Below are 21,445 nucleotides of genomic sequence, written 5' to 3'. Positions count from 1 at the left end.
CAACTACTGAAATATTTAGACTTAATAGGCTATTTATCTTCAAACATTCATTTTTTTTTTATCTGGACTACAAATGCCCTAGATATTGTTTGAAAGTGTTTAGATCTTTTATTGTTCATTCACACTTTACATTATGGCTTCATTAGTTAACATAAACTAATCTTAGGTATTCCAATATTTAATAACACATTGTTAAAATTGAAAGTTGCAACTGTGTTATTTAATGAGCTAACATGAACTAAGACTTGTATTTTTTAACAAAGATTAATAACATCTATAGCAAATGTAGCTACTGTATTGCTCATTGTTTAGCTGTGCATTTATTTTCAATGAGTGATGTCCGAACTGATTACACTATATTTTATGTATTGCACTGTATTTTATGTAAAATACAGTGCAATGTCTTAAATTCATTTTAAGTCAATTTTTAAATCATTTTCATTTTCAAGTTCTTAAATTGCTTTTTATTTATGTGATTATTTTTCTTCATGACTTTTTTTTTTTTTTTAATTACCATTGTGTACGAAATGTGCTATAAATAAACTTGCCTTGCCTTGAATGTTAATGCATCAACTAAGGTTAAATAATGAGGTCTTACTGTAAAGTGATACCTATTGGTTTTTATAGTTCTTTTGCACTTTAATGTGTAAAACATTTAACTTTAATATATTTTTCTGTATTGCTTTGTTTTAAATGTTTAGTTATTTTTCTTATAAGAAAAAAGTTATTTAACCTGTTATACTGTATTATGGCCACTTTTTTAAAAGAAAAATTTCAATACCGTGATAAAAGCATTACCAATTAACCGCAACAGGAAAATTAGATACCGACATATCCCTAGTATTGAGATTAGATGATGTGCTTTCGGGGGGCTATAGATGCAACACTGTGGCTCGGTAGATATGTTTGGTATTTTTTTGCTGAGATTACAGAGATTGTGAAAAACATTATGAACATCCTCCAAAAAGAAGACAATGAAAAGGATAAAACAAGAAGAGTATCACAAGAAGGAAGATGACAGGCCTTGAATTTCTCTTATTAGGGCCCATTGTTGGATAAATACTTTTGGTTTTTCGCCTGTTTTTCACCTGTTTAAATTTTTTTTTTACAAAAAAATCTTTAATAATAACAATAATACAATTATTTTTTTATCATTACTGTTTGTTACTAAGGTGTTGCTATAATGCCGATGGTTTCCAGCACAAGTTCTTAATTAGTCTCAGTTCCCTTTGAAACAGTTTCTGCTTCCTCCCATAATAGTAATTAAAAAGTATTTTCTAATTTACAATAATTAATTAATTTGCCTTACAGAAGAGAAATTGTCTTTTAAAAAACAATTAATTAGTCTTATATTTTTCTCATAAATAACTGAATAAACTAGGTGGACTTACATCGCTATATTCTGTTTTGTTATGCATAAAATGCATAACAAAAAAAAAACATACATATTGTGAATCTTCTTTTAATTTTAGATTTCTTCCTGATTAATAATTGAATCAACTTTTTTTTGTAGACTTCCATTGTTATTTTACATATTGTAATGCATAAAATGCACAATAAAAATGCAAACTTCTACAGTATACCAAAATGAACAAGTGAATGAAGTGCTTTTGGTATGTGATAAGTTAAAATCATATTTGTCTGTTTCTCTCTCTGTGTAGGTGATGAATGGTACCTGTGCTGGCTGACACTGACCCTCCCCAACCTGTCAGATGTGCAGTGGGCCATGTTCCCCTACCCCTACCTAGCAGCTGTCGGTCCGGACACTGGTGCTGGCTCTGTGGTCTACAAGCTCTTGGCCCGAAGTGGTGATGGCTCTTTGGGAACAGCTAACTTCCTTTTAGTTGATGGTGGGTTTGATGGGTGGACTATTTGATAATCGTAAAACTGTCAATACAATCACTCTGCCAGTTAAAACGCTGGCCCACTTTAGATGGAAAGGGAATTAGACTGATGTCTCACATGCAGACACACATTATATGATCAAAAATTTAAACCCTTGAAATTTGAAACTTGAATCTCAGGTTTGAGATAAATTCAAAGACTGGCAGGAAACATCAGCCCCCCCCCCCCCCCCCACACACCCAGCCAGTTATTTACTGTACACTGTAATAGAAATGGCATAATATGCTACGCCACTAATGCAATTCTTGCCGTTTCCATAGTTGTTCACTCTGAGTTTAGTGATTTAATTGATTGCACAGAGAGCAGCAAAGGTTAAATAAATCTGAGGCATTATTAGAATTCTGTCTAATTAATCAGAAGCAAACAGACTAAACAATATCTAAACGTACAGCTCTGATCTGCCCATGTATGTGTTAGTGTATGTGTGCGTTGGGATAGGTGTGCCGTACTAGTTTTATTGTACCTCCAGGACATCTTCAGAAACATCATAACCTCTCGTAATGGTTAGTCATTCATCATCTGATACGTTGTGACATTACAAAATTACTTCTCTGGTCCATAAGGATTTAAACTTTGCTATAAATATTCTGTCTCCAGTGGTATTACACTCAGATGTTTATAAACTCTGTGATTTGGTGCCGTTGCCTATATTGCTCTTTCTCTTAGTATTTGATCTGTCTTTAAGGTGAATGTCATTCATTGTCAGTTAGACTAGATTTGCACTTACAGAATGGATGACTAGTCCTTGTAGGACAAAAGTGTTAATGTTTTAGAGATTTTAGACCTTGATTTTGAAATAAGACAGACGTTATAAAAAGGATTGTTTACTGATTGGTCAGTATGGAATTCCAGCCATGTTATGTTGCACAGTGGCACTTAATGAAATTGCTTAATAATATTTTAATGAAAAATTTTTCATAACAAAATCAAGGCCATGTTATATTCTGAATATTTTCACAGCGTAAGGGTTGCAGGTACTTCTGTATGTTGTGCTTTACAGCATCCTTTAGACATGACTAATCTACCATTTTTGTAGTATAGGCAGATATAGTTGGTAAAATAGATACAAACTTATACAAACAAACCTATCATAATTCATTATGTAAATAAATGCATGATAAATAATTAATTGCATCACATTGATAAAAAATGACATCAATGACATTAACAATTTTAGAAAAGATTTGTTTCAAATAAATGCTGTTCTTTTAAACTTTGTATTTATCAAAGAATCCTGAAAAAAAAGTATCACAGTTTCCACAAAAATATTAAATTAATCAGCACAACTGTTTTCAATGTTAATAAGAAAAAGAAATGTTTTTGAGCACCAAAACAGCATATTAGAATCATTTCTGAAGGATCTTGTGCTGCTGGAGACTGAAAATTCAGTTTTGACATCACAAGAATAAATGATATTTTAAAAAATATTAAAATTGAAAGTAGTTTTCTTTCTTTTTATAATAATATTTCACAATTTTACTGTATTTTACATCAATCAAATGCAGCCTTTTTGAGCATAAGACACTTTTTTCAGAGACATTAAAAAATCTCGACCCCAAAAGTTTCGAATGTATATGTACGCAAATATAACATTGATATTGTTGGTGTCAGTTAGATCATAACATTTGTTTAGTAGCATGTAAATGTTCTTAGAGTTACTCGTCCCTAAACAAAACATCAAACAGTAATTGGAGGTTGCTCAGCTTTTTCCTGTCTAAGTGTTCAATTCTTAGCTAGAATAAGCTGCAAAATTTAAATAATAGGAATAAGATTCATTTCACACCATTAACAAGTTTTTATTTTTTTGAAGAGAGCTTGTAAGAACAGAATCGAGCATGATTCTGGATCAGAACCTCTGCTCGTGACAGATGATCATTCGAGCAGCTGCAGAAAGGCCAAGGCGAGGCGGGTACAGCTGGGAGATCTGCTCCGCCTCAGCAGCTGTGTTCTTCATCCACCTCCTCTTCCTCGGCTCCCAAATGACGACATGCTCAAGGGGACAGCAGTTAAAATGAGCTCTTGTCTTGCTATTGTCCTGAAGGAGGAACAGAGGGGAGCACATTGCTCCTCACACACACACACACACACACACACACACACACACACACACACACACACACACACAGATGCACTGAACCACAGCTGGCAGAAGGGTCCCTCACACTTAATGTGTGTAAAAAGACTCAAAGGCTTTTGTGACTTTGTCTCTGTAATACTCTTGCACTTTAAGCTGTTTTTCTTTTAATATGTGATTATAAACAAGTGCCACATCAGTTTTTAGGAGATGTTTGCAAATTGGTAACATGCTACAAGTCATAATTTATTAAAGTTATTTTAAAGGCAGGTTGTTCCTATACAATACATTTTCATGTCCTTATACAGTAAAATGTGTCTTAATATACTGGATAAAATATTATATAAGGAAATCATATTAGTTAGTTTCTGCTTACCATAATTGTTATTTTAGTATTATTTTATTTACTATTAATGTATATATTCATATCTTGAATTAGGTTTTATTTTTTGTGTTACATTTTTAATTAAATATTTGATTGTTAAATTAAGTACTACAAATTAATTTATTGGACATTTTTTAGTTCAAGATTACACTTTTTATCTAATAATTTATTTATTTTTATTTGCATTTATTTATTTTATTTCATCTTCATTTCAAATGCCAAAAATTTAAATGTAATTTGGAAAATAATAAATCATAAAAATACAGATTAGAAAATAAAATTTTAGAAATCTATATTTTAATATGTATATAAAACATGTATATTTTTAAGTATTTGCCTTCTTTTCTTTTCTTGTTATTATCTTTAGCTTAATTTCAAATACTGAAATGTATTTTTACTAGTCTTGGTTTTAGCTTTAGTTTTAGCTAACAATAACAACACTGGTCACAATATCATTTATAAATATCATTTAAAAATAATAAATCATAAAAATATAGATTACAAAATAAAATTATAGAAACCTAGACCTTAATTTTAAAAGATATTTTATAAATATTGCAGATATTATTTGTATTATTTTATTTTATTTGCTACATTAATTGGGTGTGTATTTTGTGACAGGTGGAGAAGATTCATTTGAAGTGGACAGAGCTTCAGGAGAAGTGAAGACCACAGGGCGACCTCTGACCCCCAGTAAGGAGTACACACTGACCGTCCAGGCTGTGGACTCACAGGGCAGGAGGGGTCCGCACGCCTCCGTCTTCATACTAGCTGGCTTCCGGCCCCCTCAGTTCACCAACACCACCTACACCATCTACATCCCAGAGAGCACCGGGGTGGGCCAAGCGTGAGTACAGGAAGCTGTGTTTTAGTGGCCGTGTTTGTGTGTGTCAGTATGTAAAAAGATTCAGAATTTGCTGCTCATTAGAGTGTAAGAGAAGGATTGTGTGAACATGGCCAGCTCTAAAGCTTTGTGTGTCATCTGTTGCATGAAACAATTCACCCGGAGGGATAGTGGAGGTTGAGAGAGGGGGGACCGAGTGAATAGAAGGGGTTGTGGCAGAGAGGGGGAACACAGATGCATCATTTTGTCCCCAGGCACTGAATTTTGAAAGCGAGTTCAAATTCAAATATTTATTAAAGGAACTTCTGGATAAGCATGCAGAGCAGTGTCTGAACTTCCCGCTTCATGCACTGGCACAGAACTGAGCATAGTAATCTGTGTGAAGGAGGAGAGGACAGCTAATCATGGACAGAGAGACATTAAAAAGAGAGATATATTAAAGTTAGAGTGTGGAAGGGGGAGATGACATGGGACGCAAGCCACAAAAAACAACTGAGACATCTCAGACATGCATTATTATTTCCCATTTTTAACTGTAGAAACATTAGCTATTTTCTACAATCTTGTAAGCTGCCTTGATGCATACAAAAGCAGCTGCAAAAGCACACTACACTGACAGCATATGTATGGCAGGAGGTTGCCAGGTCACTGAATTTTGGCCACTAATGGGATTATATTTTTTGGCAGCTAACTGGCAAAACTGGCCATTGCTTTTGAAAATATTTTTTATTTTGTGAGTTTTCTTGCTGCAAAAAATGAATGGCTAGTTTGAAATGCTTTACATCAGTGCAACATCTGTAGTACTTTTGATGTGGAGCATATGATACTTAAATTGAATACATTACTTTAATGTTTAATTATGTATTATATATATATATATATATATATATGATTGAATAGTTTCTCAGTAGGTAGCACACAATGTTTTGGAACAGAGCTTTAGTTTCCATCCTCCCATAGAATACATAGTGTATAAATGAAATGCTGGCCTGAGCATTGATTCTATTTCCTTGATGTGTCTGTAGGATAGCGGTGGTCCAGGCTGTCTCTTTCCAGAGGAAGACTCTGTCTTATATGCTGCTGGTGAACCCGAGCAACCTGTTTAGCATAAACCAAGAGAGTGGTGCACTCAGCCTGACACGCACTGTGGACTTTGAGAGTGGACAACATCTCCATCACCTGCAAGTCAGAGTTTCTGAACCAGGTACAGGACTGAGCAACATGGCAGAGGTAAGCACATGTTTGTCTAAACAGGGTCTTTCCCTGGTCTTCAATCATTTTGATTCTTTTTCCACTTTATTCACATGCCTGAATAGATAAACCATCTTAAGCCTGACATTAATATGCTGTATGTGTGGCTGTCAGTCATTCTTCACATTAAGGCCTTGTATGATTTCATGACACATCTGGTTCTTTCAGAGGCAAAGGTGGATATGCTTTGATACACACAATAACATGCACACAAATGCATGAAAGCATGTGCAAGCACAAACAAAAGCAAGCACATATCGGCAGAAATGCTCTAATGAGAGATTGTGTGTGGCACCGTGGCCATCAAACACGCCAACTGTGGCTGTTACCACTTATGAGACTTAGCGGTGCATGTGTCTTTATGTGTAAGATGAAGTCGAGCGACAAAGGCAAAGAAATATGACAGATGTTTGATGTATTTTACCCATTGTGTTGTTGTTATTAGTGGCTCAAAATATATAAATTTGTGTGTGCGTGTTGTTGTTCCATGTTGTTGTTTGGCAGAAGTTCCTCCACAATAATTGAGTCATGTTGATGGACTTGGCTGAGACAGTGATGTGTAACTGTGTGTCTCCACCAGCACCAGTCACACACACACACGTGCACATTTTAGATAATTGTCGAAGTCGCTGCCCCCTGCCAAATGATTACACCATCTGTGAAGACGACTCCATGAGTAGGACAGGCTAGAACAGAGATGAGAAGAAGCAAAATGAGAGAAGGGGAGAAGATAAGAGACAAGGCCAGAAGAGACTAGACTGGACAAGACTAAATGAACAGAGAAGAGATTAGAAAAACGTGATTATAAAAAGTGAGATTATAAAAAGTGATGAGATGAGATGCAGCAAAAGAGGAGATCAGTTGAGACAAAACAAACCAAAAACCAGATTCTGTCTTATATGCTGCTGGTGAACCCAAGCAACCTGCTTAGTATAAACCAAGAGAGTGGTGAGATGAGATGAGATGAGATGCAACAAGAGAGAAGATCATCTGAGACAAAACAAGCTAAAAGAGACCTCAAAAGATATAATGAAACCAGATGAAAAGTTATTACCGTATTTTTCGGACTATAAGTCACACCTGAGTATAAGTCGCATCAGTCCAAAAATACGGCATGATGAGGAAAAACATATATAAGTCGCACTGGACTATAAGTCGCATTTATTTAGAACCAAGAACCAAGAGAAAACATTACTGTCTACAGCCACGAGAGGGCGCTATATGCTGCTTAGTGTAGACTACAGGAGCAATGAGCAGCATCTCTGGCAGCATAGAGTGCCCTCTGGCAGCTGTAGACGGTAATGTTTTCTTTTGGTTCATTTCTCTCGGTTCATGTCAAATTAATTTTGATAAATAAGTCGCACCTGATTATAAGTCACAGGACCAGCCAAACTATGAAAAAAGTGCGACTTATTGTCCGGAAAATACGGCATATAGAGATTTCAAAGCTTATAAGACAATAGGAGACAAAGGTAAGACCAGAAGAGAGGAGAGAAGATAAGACAAAAAAAATATGTTATGAGACAAGAGGGATAAGACGAGAAAACTAAATGAGATGAGACGAGAAAAGACTAAATGTGTTGAGATGAAATAAAATGAGACAATATGAGACCAAAAGAGATGAGATAAGAAGACAGGTAATGAGAAGAGATGAGGATATAGAAGAGAACGAAAGAGATAAGACTAGAAGAGACAAAATTATAATAGAAGAAAAGAAGAAATGAGACCAAATGAGAAGAGACTAAACAAGGCAAGATGAGAAGAAAAAAAGAAGTGAAGAATGAGCATCTGTCCTCTTAGCATGTGAAAAATGATTTCATAAAGCTCTACATTAAGACTCTTCATCTCTTTTAGACCCCCGTCGTTGTTGTTATTAGCAGTGATTCTCCTCCAGCAGCAGACGTCAGACTCATTACTGCCATATTCAATTTCCAACAGCTATGAAACAAACACAGAACATTCTCTTTCATTGGGCAGATTCCTGAGGGACAATTGGTGAGAAAAAGAAACCCTTAATGCAGAGCAACATCGGTTTTAAGGTCCTGGCATGACTGTTGCAGAGCTGTATGGTCAGCTATGGTGCCGTGTGTGTTACATGTAAGGAACTTTTCCCTCTTGGCAGTGCTGTTCCTCTGAGATAAGCAGTTCTGCAGGACTCAGCCCCACCATGACTAATGCTCCCACTGAGAACACATACCCTGCTTTTCCTCTGCCTCTGTTCGGTCAAAGTCAAATCCTGTGCCAGTATTCTGTCTGATTGCTCACAAATCGCTGCACAGAGAGAAGCCTGAATTTAGATACAGCCCTTCCATAAGCTATCATCTGAGCTTCGCCTGAGATCTGCTAGATCAGAGCCTACACACTGAGTTTGACTGGGGTTTATGTGTGTGTTTTTGGGGTGGTAGAGCCATTTGCCTTCAGTGGCTTCTGCCACAGCTGTTCTGTTCTGCTTCAGTCTCTTCTTTTAATTTTACTCCTGTTCTCCGTTCTTAACCAAAAGCCTCCAGAGAGCCAAGTGACTCAGGACATGAAATTTGTCCATGCTTATGCAGGGGTTTATCCCTGTTTTAAAGATTACCTTCCATGCAAATATTGAGGTCAGCCATCTTTCTGAAGAAGCTGGTTGGCCAAATAACTGAATTTTAAGAATAAAGTAGACAAAAAAACAATCAAAAAGTTTGCAAACCAATCAATAAAGCGATGGTTCTGTAAATATTGGCGTGTTTGTAAACGTTATAGAGCCATAAGAAATTTGCCTTGAAGGTCAGTAAGGAGAGTATGTGCACAGAGGTTGTGATATAAATAATCATTATACATCACTCTGATGAACTGGTTTGCAAATGTTCTGTCTTGTTCTGTTTTAATCTTGCAGTCTTGTTCTGTTTGGCATTTTGAGTCCAGCATCACAAGAAGTTCTGTGGCAAGAGCTATTTTAGTGTTCTCATTAATGAAATTTCAGTGAAATTCCACTGGAAATAGCGTAGTAATGTATGAAGCTCTGTTCACCCTGAAGCCACTTTCAAACTGTCGGTCAGTGCAGCAAATATTTATGTGAAAAACATAAATTTGTGCACAAAATTTGGCAGAACAATGGTAAATGTGTTCACACTTTGTTTCTCTCATTTATATACTCTGCACTTTAAAACTCTAGTTTTACTCCCTTAATCTTCAATTCTAATGCCTCTTAGCATCCTTTATTTATTTGAATATTCCTAAAGTATATATAAAACAATCAAACAAATAATGTTTTTAATTGTTTTTAGTTTTTTAGGTTTTTGTATCTGTCAACGTTATGGAAAGTATTTTTATTTGTTCATTAATGTTCTTATAATTCTGTAAGAGACACACACACAAAAAAAAGATGGTTAATGCCGTCACTAGTACATTTTGATGCTTTAAAGACCTGGCTAAAATCCATAGACTATGAAGTGATGAAAGTGTTTGGGAGTTGACTTTATTTGGGGACTAACTGTTCATGTTTTAATACTTGTCCACACAATAATGTTTCATCCTTTGTCTCATTCTCTTACTTATGCAGGTGGTGGTTCACATCATAGATGAGAATGACTGCACACCAGAATTTATGCACTCCATTTACAGTCGAGACAATGTCCCTGAGACCACCCCTACTGGCACATCCTTACTGCAGGGTGAGTGTTCGTTTCTCGATTTATCTTTGTGTCCGTCTCTTTTTCTTTCTCTCTGTCTGTGTTTTTCCCCTGGCAGTCCCACTCTTGAGGCAGGTGCAGTTGCCGTTTGCTCTGCGGGGGTGAGTGTCTCTTCAACTCAGTTCTGTAATTATGAAATAATTCATTATGGCATTGCTTTCTGGGTGGTAAATGGATTGTAATCAAAGCCAGCTCAGTGGTTTCCAGGCAGAGAAGCTTTTCTGCCCCCGTCTTCCTCTCCTTTCCAATTTCTCATCCTCCCGACTAGCTCTGTCAAACTAGTAAAACCATTTTGTGTTTTTACTGACATTGTGGGCTCTAGAACCACAGATCTCCACTATGGCAATGGATGTGGCCAGGTGTAGGGCTACGACCCCCTCCATTTTCTTCAGATAATCATGTCTGATAGAGTAAGGCCAGTGTTGGGAAGGTTACTTTGGAAATGTAATAGGTTACAGATTACAAGTTACCCTGTTTAAAATGTAATAGTAGTGTAACTTTTTCAATTACTTTATTAAAGTAATGTAACTAATTACTTTTGAGTACTTTTTGATTACTTTTCTAAATTTGTGAAAATTAAAGAATAATAAATGAAAGCATATACATCAACTTAAATACATTTATCTAATAAGCATGTGACGTATTCTGTGTAATAAACTCCTGAAACATTGGTGTTTTTTTGAAACTGCTGTCTCTTTGTATATGATGATAGTTTTCTCAAAATAAGTAAAATGCACATGAAGTGACACAGAGCTAGGGCTGGGCGATATATCGAATATTAGCGATAACATCGGAATAATTTTGACGACGATGTACAATTTGAATATATCGGGAATATCGAATATTTCAAATTCAAGCATACTTTCCCAAAAGAACGCGCCGAATGTCCAAAAAAGGAACCTGTAACTGCTGACTGCTCTACGCCCCTCTACTACGAGAGCTTACGAGAGATAACAAGAGTTTAAATCTCCCAATCAGAGCTCCACTGTTACAAGGATACATTTTCTTCCCGGTGTTTGCTTATTTTAAGCAATCTGGCAACCATGCGCACGTGCTCACTCCTCATTGCGGAAGAGCCGCCGACGATAATCTGAAAACACTAACAAGCTGGAATTGAGCGATCTAATGAAAGCGTCGTTCAGCCGGTCTGTGTTCTGCCGTGAGATCTCAACTGTATTGTTTGCGTTTGTGATCGCAAAATAAATGCACTTACTCGACCGCTGATGTTTGAATAGAGAAACATAGGCTATGGCCATTTGGAATTACTATTGGGGAATTTCACTGATATGTTTACCAGTTTCCATAATATAGACAGAGAGAATGCAAAAGTCTTTGGTATTCATTTATATATATTTATATATAAGAAATAGCTATGTGCTTCAGCAACTAGCTCCCCATCTAAACTATGTCAGTAGGACCATAGTTTCATGCCACAGAGCTTCTCTTAAAACCACAGACAGTTGACAGACTTGTGTTCTTAGCTTAAAAACTTGTTAAAAAATATTAAATAAAATACTTATCCCAGTTGCATAGTTTAAATTGTGAATTGCATGCACTAAAAAGAAGAATGCACTTTCTGTAACTGTTACTTAATTTGCACTGCTTCAGTTACATATAGGCCTACATGTATTCATTTAATAAAAAGCAGTAAGTGATCTCTTGGTCTAGATTTTTTAACTGCTTAAATTAGCTGTTTAATCTAAATAGTTTTTTTTTTTTAATGGGCAAAAGAAAATCATGTTTTATTTTTTATTATTTAAATGCAAATGCAAACATATCGAGATATATATCGAATATCGTAAAAATTTTGACAATATCGAGATATCATTTTTTTTTGTATATCGCCCAGCCCTACACAGAGCAGTTCTAGAAATTATGTTTATGTGCTCGTGTACTCCTATATTGAGGCAGCAGAGGTTGAAAACACTGCGAGCTTCAGTAGGCCAATGTGTAGTAAATGAAACCATGTCTTTGCCATTAATTTACAGGAGGGGAGGACTGGGAAAAAAATTCAGACTGGAAAATTCAAACTCATACAAACAAATTCATGGACAAAACTATTTTTTTGTATGGACCTGACATAAAAAAAAGGTTTAAATCTTTAATTTGGGGACATGCAAAATAATTTAAAGTTCTCTCCTGAACTGCACCTTCACTTCTATTTTTCTCTTCAGTCTTTTTATTTTGCCCTGTTATCCATCTCTCTCATGACTTTAATACTCAAGATTGAACAAAACTATACTTTACAATACAATACTCTACAATACTACAATATCTTTATAGAAAAATCCTAATACTGTACACGAGTCATGTTTTTCCCTAACAAAAAATTACCATGCTTTTATTAGCCTATATAAAAGTAAAATAACCTTGTTTTGTTTTTGTTTTTTTTGAAAATGGATTTGTATTTATTTTTAAATAAATACATTTGTAAAATAATTTTACATTTTTGGTTACCACAGTTAAACAATAGTAACCATTTGGTTGTGGTGTTGTCTGTCATAGCTCCCCCTAAACCTATAAAAAAAAATCTGAATTTTTTTTTTCAGCTAAATTCCTACTGTAACATTACAACAGATAATAATGATGTCCTTTATATAGTTTTTTGAGTGATGACTGATGAGCAAAGTGCTGCTGCTTGATTAATTAAATAAAAAAACAAAGACAAAAAAGCATCTTTACAGATGAAACTGACCTGAAACCCTGAACAGTATAGTTCTGCTTCTCTGCTCCAGCTGTGCGCTTCCACAGTCCACTTTTTTCTCTCTCTTTCTCTCTCTCTCTTTCTCTCTCTCTCTTTCTCTCTCTCTCTCTCTCTCTTTCCCTCCCTCTCTCTCTCGCATTGATTACTCGGAGTCTGATCCAAACCGTTTGGCGGAGGCGCGGAGAGCGCGCGAGTCATGACTAACAATTCATGACTTATTAGAGATTTAATTATCAAATGGCCAATTCGCAAATGATCGCTTTAGTATACAATAATGATATTAAATAGTGGGGCAAAATCGGCTGCCAGGCCACCGGGAATTGTCCCGGTTCTCCCGGTGTCCAGTCTGCGCCTGATTTCCACAGACACGCAGAATGTGCAAGTCATATATATTGCATTTTTGGGGCTTAATATTCACAGACACTAGTCCATGTCATGTTTTGATTCAAGTGTACTGACCTACTTTTGATTTAGTCATCCAAAATGTGGCATATTCCGTCCGCGTTAGGCATTTGGTTTTTATGACTGGATTCTACGAACCAGACTGTATTTCCGCATCCCGGAAATTATTAGGGCGGTATGTCTCAGAATAGTCAGTGCAATTTGGGAAAGAAATCTGTTAAATCTGTATGTGGATGTGTGTAAATATTCAAATGTAATCCCCTTTGTAATCGTTAAAAATTTCATAAGTAACTGTAATTTAATTACTCATTTTTTCGTAGTAACTGTAACTAATTACAGTTACAATAATTTTGTAATTAAATTACGTAACGCCGTTACATGTAACTAGTTACTCCCCAACACTGAGTAAGGCAGCTCTGAAGAAGAGGCATGCCTGACCTCCTTCTCTAAAATACAAGCGTTAATGGGTAGGAACCTGTATATCTCTCTGTGCCGACCCAAGTCTTATCATTTTAATTGAATGTGTTTTAGAAGCTTAAAAAAATATGAATGAGATGTCTTGCTGCATTTCAGAAAAAGCTTTGAGTGCATTAGTTGTCTGAATAAATATTCATAAGCCCTAATTAGTGGTGCTTGCTAAGACAGGCACTATTAGTGTTGCTCAAAGCCTGTGTTTGAACACAGCTCATTATTAAAGGGATAGTTCACCCAAAAATGAACTTATAAAACTCTACTTTTTTATTAAAAAGTTTCTGTTCTTCCATTAAAAGCGCAGGTAACCAAAACTTAGAAAATTTGTCTACAGACCTGAAAAAGTTTTGTTAAAAGAAAGGTGTACTGCTTACAACTAGGTTATATGAAATAAAACTTTACTATTTGTATATTTGTATAAATAGTATTTGTATATTTTACCATTTTAAATTAAAAATAAAACACTAAAACTCAAATCAGTATAAAGAGGCATAAAATATGACAATAATCAGTTTGATAAATGAATATTCATTATGAGATTTGCTAAAGATAATATTTAACTGTTTTTAATCTGAAGATTAACTTTGAGTCTTTTATGAGGACAAAGGTAATCTTAACATTTATTGAATATCTAATGCTAATATATATCCAGTATTGACTGATGCTGATAAATTTTTAAAAAATCTCTCATAATGAAGGCTAACAATTATGGTACCATATGGATACATTTGTGTTTCTAGTAAAAATTTCATAGACTTCCACAGAAGGAGGCCTATCTATAGATCAGTATATCAAAGAGACTTGTGGCTGGACTTCTTTGACAGCCTAACAACCACATAGCAACATGCTAAAAAACACTGAAAAACTACACCATAAATGTATGTGAAAAAAGCTAAATTTATGCACAAAAGTCTTATTCAGTAAAATTGGCAATGATCTGTACATGTTCGACTAGTATATGCACGTGTCCTTTTTTTTATTAACAATCCTCAATCTAATAGTTATCTAAGTATAAAACAGAAACTTTGCGCTCAGCAGCCAGGAATTTCTTCTCATCCAGTGTAGGGCTGTGCGATTAATCGAAATCATCATAAAATCACGATTTGAGCGTTTGCAATTTCTAAATCACTTTATAGCACGATTTTCCCCAACCTCCTGTAGTATGCTATCCGAACCAATCAGAATGCAGCGTGCATAAATGGAGCGCGAGGACCGGGTTTTTTCCGAGCCCATATTAACGGATCATAACGTTCACACTGCACACGTTAAAAGATGTGAACACAAAAGGTTAGAAATAGAAAGGTGTGAAAATAATTCATATCTAGCGCATGAGAACAGAGAGAGTTGTGAGTGCTTAGGAAACAGTTTGAGAGAGACGAAAGACACATTTAAGTGGACGCACTCTCTCTGGGCGAGAGCAGCGTGTATCTGAGTGTGCGCGCCTGGTTTGATGCAAGAGCAAAGGAAATCCGCATGCAAACAGAGAGATTCACGCTCGCGCTACTAACACGCTCACTCTGCTGCTTCTGCTCCGCATACACATACTGTATACACACTGCAGACGAAGTACGTGTGAACCTGGCGCAACACATAAATTTCAACACCTGAGCCACCGCTATAATGAGCTCTATGACCAATGCATTGCAAAAAAAAATTGAAAATAGACATTTTGTCACACCTTTACTTATTGATTATTTTGACTTATGTCTGTTCTAGAGACGTTACAACTTTTTGATAAAGCTTTAATTGGTTTTCTTTAGAAAATAAGTTTCAAATTCATACTGAATGCATTTATGACTGTAAAGCATGTCTGTGTGTGTTAAAATCGTAATTAAAATCAAAATCGCAAAATTGATAAAAGAAATCGCAATAGGGTTTTTTGTCCATATCGCACAGCCCTAATCCATTGCTCAACAGAGATCCAAAAGCTCTACAATGCCCCAGTGCTGCCCACCATTTTAAAGAGCTCTTCCCCTTCTCCGCAGAATTCTCAGTGATTAACTATTCTTAATTTAGACTTTGTTATCCACAAGCCTACGACACTGATGAAAAGAAGCAGAAAAGAGAGAAAAGCAAAGCAACAAGCAACAGAAGTGAGTCAGAACTGACAGACCACACGCTTTGTGGGGCAGATGCACAAATGTAGAATGCCAACTGCATTTATGCAATTTCCTTTATGTTTACATATCCCTGCACCCAGTGAAAACAAGCACTGTTCACCATATGCAAACAGAATGGTTCCTGCCTCTGATTCCAGTTGGCTCTTCTGTTTTAGTGCAGTACGCACAACAACTTTCTTTTTCTGTCTGCATCTTCCTTCTCTTCTCGTTTTGTCTCCCTCACTCTCTTTCTCTCGCTCTCAACATGCAAAAGCAGTAGGTTCACACAAACACCAGCTGGGACTGTTATTTTCTTATCAAATGTGTTCTGTTGTGAGTAAAAAAAAAAAGAAAAAGAAAAACACGGTGCAATCGTTGACTGTGCGAAGCCTGGCAGAAGGGAGAGATTATTATTGTTGTTTACCTTAAAACGGGATTAGACTGTAAATTGGGTGCTGGCTTTTAATAGGGCCTAGCAGGAAGAGAAGTGCAGAACGCGCTCCAATTATCACAGGGAAAACTTCTCTGGGAGGATTTAGTGCACGGCGAAGCAGCGCACTTAAAACTCATCCAACCTTAGCCCACCTTCCTACCAGCCTTTCTCTATCTCTCTCTCTCCCCCAAGCCGCCTAACTGGTATGTTTAATTTAGCCCTGGTATCTCACTTGCATGCATTAAATATGGTAATAGGTAGCCCTCAGAGACACTGTATTAGGGCTTGTATTTTTAATGAACCTTCTGTTTGAATCCTTCAAACAGTTCACATGCATTCATGGCTGCTCCGAAACTTGTTTATACTTGTGTGGGGCACTGACACCCACCCTTACCCACCTGCTGCCAACAGTTGCAACAAGTCCTCAGCTTAACTGCGAGAGAAAGAGGGTTTCTGCTGAACATCACTACATCTATGTGCGCTAGCTATTTGCCTTGAAGATTGGGGAGCTGTCATGTGGCTGTAGTAATTGAGTATGCTGGCCGACTGGGTATAATGACAGCTTGCCTGCAGTATAATGATACAGGGCCCTGACTTTGGCTGTGTGCCTAGTGACAGCAAAGCCTTTTACTTTTGATCTGGTTCAGTCAAGCTTTTCACTGTGACAGATGAGCACTTAAATTGAAGAAAATATAGAACTGGCCTCTGCTACATAGTTTCAATTAATATTGGCTCTATTAATATAACAACGTACACAATTTAAAAAGCACTTAGCACACAATGTCCAACAAGATGGTTTTCGGTGTCATACTGTTTTCTTACTGGATAAATATATATGGTATTCAGAGTTTTGCGATTTGTTTTAAAATATATATAAATATATATATAAACTTGTTTTTGAACAAAGTGTCTTACCAATGCTGCATTTATTTGATCAAAAATAAAGTAAAAACAACAATATATACAGTACTGTGAAAAAGTTTTAGGCCACTAATATTTTCACCAACAAAAATGGTTTTAAGTCAGTTATTTCTATCTTTTGCTTAAGATAGTAAATATCAGTTTACATTTCCAAACATTATTTTTGCCATTAAATATACCGGTAATAATCTTATATTACATTATTTTTGATGGCATTCTCACTACAGCATTTTTTACACAAGTGCCTAAAACGCTGCACAGTACTGTAGCTTTTGCAGGTAGGTTTCTTGAAGTGTCTTGGAAACATTGCCACAGTTCTTCTGGATTTAGTCTGTCTCAGTTTGTTCTGTTTCTTCATGTCATTTCAGACAGACTGATGATGATGAGATCAGATCTCTGTGTGGAGCACAGGCTGCTGTCAGACTCCTTGTGCAAACAAAAATCTCACTGGATTATTACATTTAATGGCAAAAATAATGTTTGGAAATGTAAACTGATATTTACTACTGAAACACTACTGCAAAACATAAAAATAACTGACTTAAAACCATTTTTTGTTGGCGAAAATACTAGTGGTCTAAAACAGTTGCACAGTACTGTATATATATATATATATATATATATATATATATATAATGTAAAATATATATATAATATAATAACCCCCCCCCCCCCCATTTTTTATAATGCAAAAGGCAATTCCTCATTTTCTTATTTTGATTTAATTAAACATTAAGTTTCTTCTGGCTGAATTTGTCACTTCATATTACTTGACACTTGAAACATGTACATGTATGTTAGGACACTGTGTTTTGCACACACACACATGCACACACAAATCCTTCCTCAAAACCCCACAAGCTTGTGGTGATAGTGACATTAAAGCATGTAATTGATAGTGAATACCCCCATATCAGAACATTCCAGGCCTAATGAGAACACAGCTGTCTGAGAAGAGCATAGAGATGATTAAGAATTGACATTTATTTTCAGTGACTGGCCCAGAGCAGATCTCCAACAAGGTTGCCTTCACCACGATTTACTGCTATGTTATTGCTAGCTGTTGCCTTTAGTCAACGTGACCTGAAGTTTAACACCGCTCTTTTGTCCCTCCCTCTCTCTTTCTAGTTCTGGCAAGGGACTGTGATACGGGCCTGAATGCAGAACTTTCCTACTTCATTCAAAGCGTGTACTTTGACATCTCATCTCAGGGAGTGGTGAGCCCCAGGCAGAGGCTGGACTATGAGAGACCCAACCACATGTACGAGTGCACGGTGGTGGCCGTGGACAAGGGAACGCCCCCTCGCACAGGCACAGCCTCCATCCGAATCCGCATGGCCAACGTCAACGATGAAGCTCCTGTCTTTTCACAAACAATGTATGGTTCTTTTCTGTCTGTTTTCCATTTTCTTTTGATTGCAAAATGTTCAGGAATACTTGATTCTGATTGGTCAGAATCAACAATCTGCAATTAAGTTTGCATATAATCACTACTTAAACCATACATTTGACTGTTGATCTTTCAAATATCTTTCTTTTCACATAAATTTTTTTTTTTATTATTTATTATTAATTTATTCATATATTTATTAGTTTACCTTATTAACTTATATTAATCTATTTTTTACTTTATATATATTTAAATTTCATTTAAAAATTGAAATTATGTTTGCATATAATAAATACAAAACTGTATTAATGACCAATGATCTCTCAAATCACTTTCTTCTCACATAATAAATTCAACTCATTTTTTAAATTTATTATGTGTTTATTATTTGTTCAAAAAACATTTATTATTTATTTATTTAACTTATGTTTTTAACTTAGATTTTCATTTCATTTCATTCATTCATTCAACAAGATCCACTGGATTCAGAATTGGTGTTTATTTTGCAATGTCTGTACATTATTCCACTTATTTCACTGCTACTTAAATAAAGTATCTCTATCTCTTTGGAGTTCCTAAGTATATACAGTTTTACACTCATTCTTCATCACAATGGGATTTCATCAGAGCAGAAGAAAGCAGAGGGTCCCACGAAATCTGATCGTCAGGCATTTATTAAATGTAGCCAGAAGGAGAGGCAGACATTTGGTCTGATTCAGAAGAAAGACAACAGTCACACTGAAGCAAGCGAGCCATATACACATACACACACACATAGGGCTTTATTTGAGAACATCATCTCCCTTGATCGAAGTTTGGGTGACACATAAAGGAGGTGGTGGTGGTGTATCATCATTAGAGCTGCAGTATGTGTGTGTGTTTATGTTAGGATTCGCTCTGGTTCTTCTCAGTGCAGGGACCGCATGGTTGTTTGTGTGTGCCCTGGTATACGCTTCAGAGGCCGTGTAGGGGAAGCAGATGGTGGGTCTGTGATGTTCTTAGCCTGATCTGTCTGTCTATCTCATTCTGTCTCCCTCTTTCTGCAGATATAAAATGTTTCTTTCAGAAGACGCCGGCCCGGAAACTCTAGTGGCCATTGTGCACGCCAAAGACCCAGACGGGGATGGCATAACATATGCCATCACTGGGGGTAATGAAAACAGCAATTTTGAGCTGGACAACCAGAAGGGTGAGTCAAGGGGGATGCAAGCTCAAAGCTCTCTAGCTCTGGTAACAGCGTCCAGGCATCCGGTACAAGGCCTTGGGGATGCTGTCTTTAAAAAGAACATCCAAAGCCATCAAAAAAGGAGTTTTCTCTTCCTGTCTGCTCAGCACGTGCTTTAATCCATCATTCAACTCACGTTTGTTGTAAAAGCAAACACCCCTTGTGTTGTTTTTGGCCTACAGCTCTTGTTTTTTAGTGTGTGTGCACTTGTATGTGAATGCAATGTTTGTCTGTTTTCATGCCTGCCTTCCTGCTTTCAGTCTCAAGGTTACATTTGTCTGCAGTGTTTGCTTTCCGTTTGTTCACCAGCACATTTTATGCCTAAGAGCTGGAAAACAGCAGTGTGCTAAAGCTCTCTCCTGTCTTATCAGCCTCTCGGCACGGCTGTTCCACTACCTAACCCATTACAAGCCAGCACAGAAAGATGGCTTGTGGCTTCAGCACTCAAAAAAGCTGTGTGGAGTTGTCACTTCAAAAATGCAGCAGCACTTTTTTTTGTGCATAACCCCCTACTCCTCAGTTGTTTGGTGAATGTGCAACCATAAAAAGAAAATTTTGCGATGTTGTTAAGCATGATGCATAAAGGCGGTTGTCATTCTTTTCAGATATTAATGTTTTCATTTTGAGAGGTTGTCACCTTGGGTAAAAAAGTGCTTGTATTCATAAACAATTTTGACAGTGATTTTTTTGTACATTTTTGCAAAAAAAAAAAACAATACAGAAAGAATACTTATTATGGAAATAATACCCTTTAACAGAATACACTTTAGTGTGAACTGAATGTAATATTTTTGGGCACTCAATTTTTTACTTAATTTTAGTTAAATGAAAATGTACAGTTTTATTATTTACTTTTAGATTAAATGAAGCCGCTGAACTTTATAAATCTTTTTTGTAATGCTGAATGCTCTGACCAGCTTTAACGATAAACTAAAATATCCTTTAATGTCATTTCTAATGATATTTTTAATAATGTACTTGTGATGATAAAGTTGCTTTTTAGTAAATTTGGAATCTTAACTTTATTTTTGATATTGAAATCAAGCATGTGCTTTAGTATGTTAGTCAGCACACATAAGTGTACTTTAAAGTTTGACAAAAAAATGATTAAATCAATGATTTAAAATTAAACTTATGGTCTTTTATTAAATTAATGTTATATTATCTGCAAATAATTTTTTTTTAAATGTAATTGTATTATACAAGTGCAGATTCAATACAGTTAAGCGCACGTGTTTTTTAAAAGGGCAGTGAGATGAGCTAAAGCATTCTATTGAATTATTTACAGGCATCATCAAACTGCGGCGTAGTCCTCCTCCAAAACTGCGCGGGCCTCAATATGTCCTTAACATCACGGCGACTGATGACAATGCAGCCGGTGGGCCACTCCCCCTTAGCAGCTCCGCACAGGTCATCGTTGGCATCAATGACATCAACAACAACAAGCCAGTATTTGATGAGGTGAGGTTAAAAAATATCTTAAACGTGTGTCAAGATCCATTTCTAGTGAGCGATACACAGGAGAAGAGCCTGACTCGATCGCTCTAGATATGAGTACAGAATTCAAATATATTCTCTCATTAAATCTGCCTAGCATTGAGTGCCTCAGGCTTTTAATACCAATGACACTGTGAATACCTCACTAATGGCAGTGTTTATTGCTAGAGATGAAG

At 36.2% G+C, this 21,445-nt stretch overlaps 1 protein-coding gene across 4 annotated transcripts in view; it reads left to right on the top strand.

The window, feature by feature from the left end:
* The window catches only part of LOC132103298 (neural-cadherin-like), a 180,534-nt gene that overhangs the window by 113,693 nt on the left and 45,396 nt on the right, over nt 1-21,445 (top strand). For all 4 annotated transcript variants that reach the window (XM_059508288.1, XM_059508285.1, XM_059508286.1 and 1 more), the window contains exons 2-8: nt 1,662-1,850; nt 4,986-5,211; nt 6,234-6,438; nt 9,998-10,109; nt 18,286-18,535; nt 19,594-19,736; nt 21,061-21,233. In XM_059508288.1, coding sequence (XP_059364271.1) covers nt 1,727-1,850; nt 4,986-5,211; nt 6,234-6,438; nt 9,998-10,109; nt 18,286-18,535; nt 19,594-19,736; nt 21,061-21,233 — 1,233 coding nt within the window. In that variant the 5' untranslated portion in view covers nt 1,662-1,726. The remainder of the gene's footprint in view (nt 1-1,661; nt 1,851-4,985; nt 5,212-6,233; nt 6,439-9,997; nt 10,110-18,285; nt 18,536-19,593; nt 19,737-21,060; nt 21,234-21,445) is intronic.

The sequence above is a fragment of the Carassius carassius genome, chromosome 24, assembly GCF_963082965.1.
Source record: "Carassius carassius chromosome 24, fCarCar2.1, whole genome shotgun sequence".
NCBI lineage: Eukaryota > Metazoa > Chordata > Actinopteri > Cypriniformes > Cyprinidae > Carassius > Carassius carassius.
This window is presented reverse-complemented; position numbering and strand designations above follow the sequence as displayed.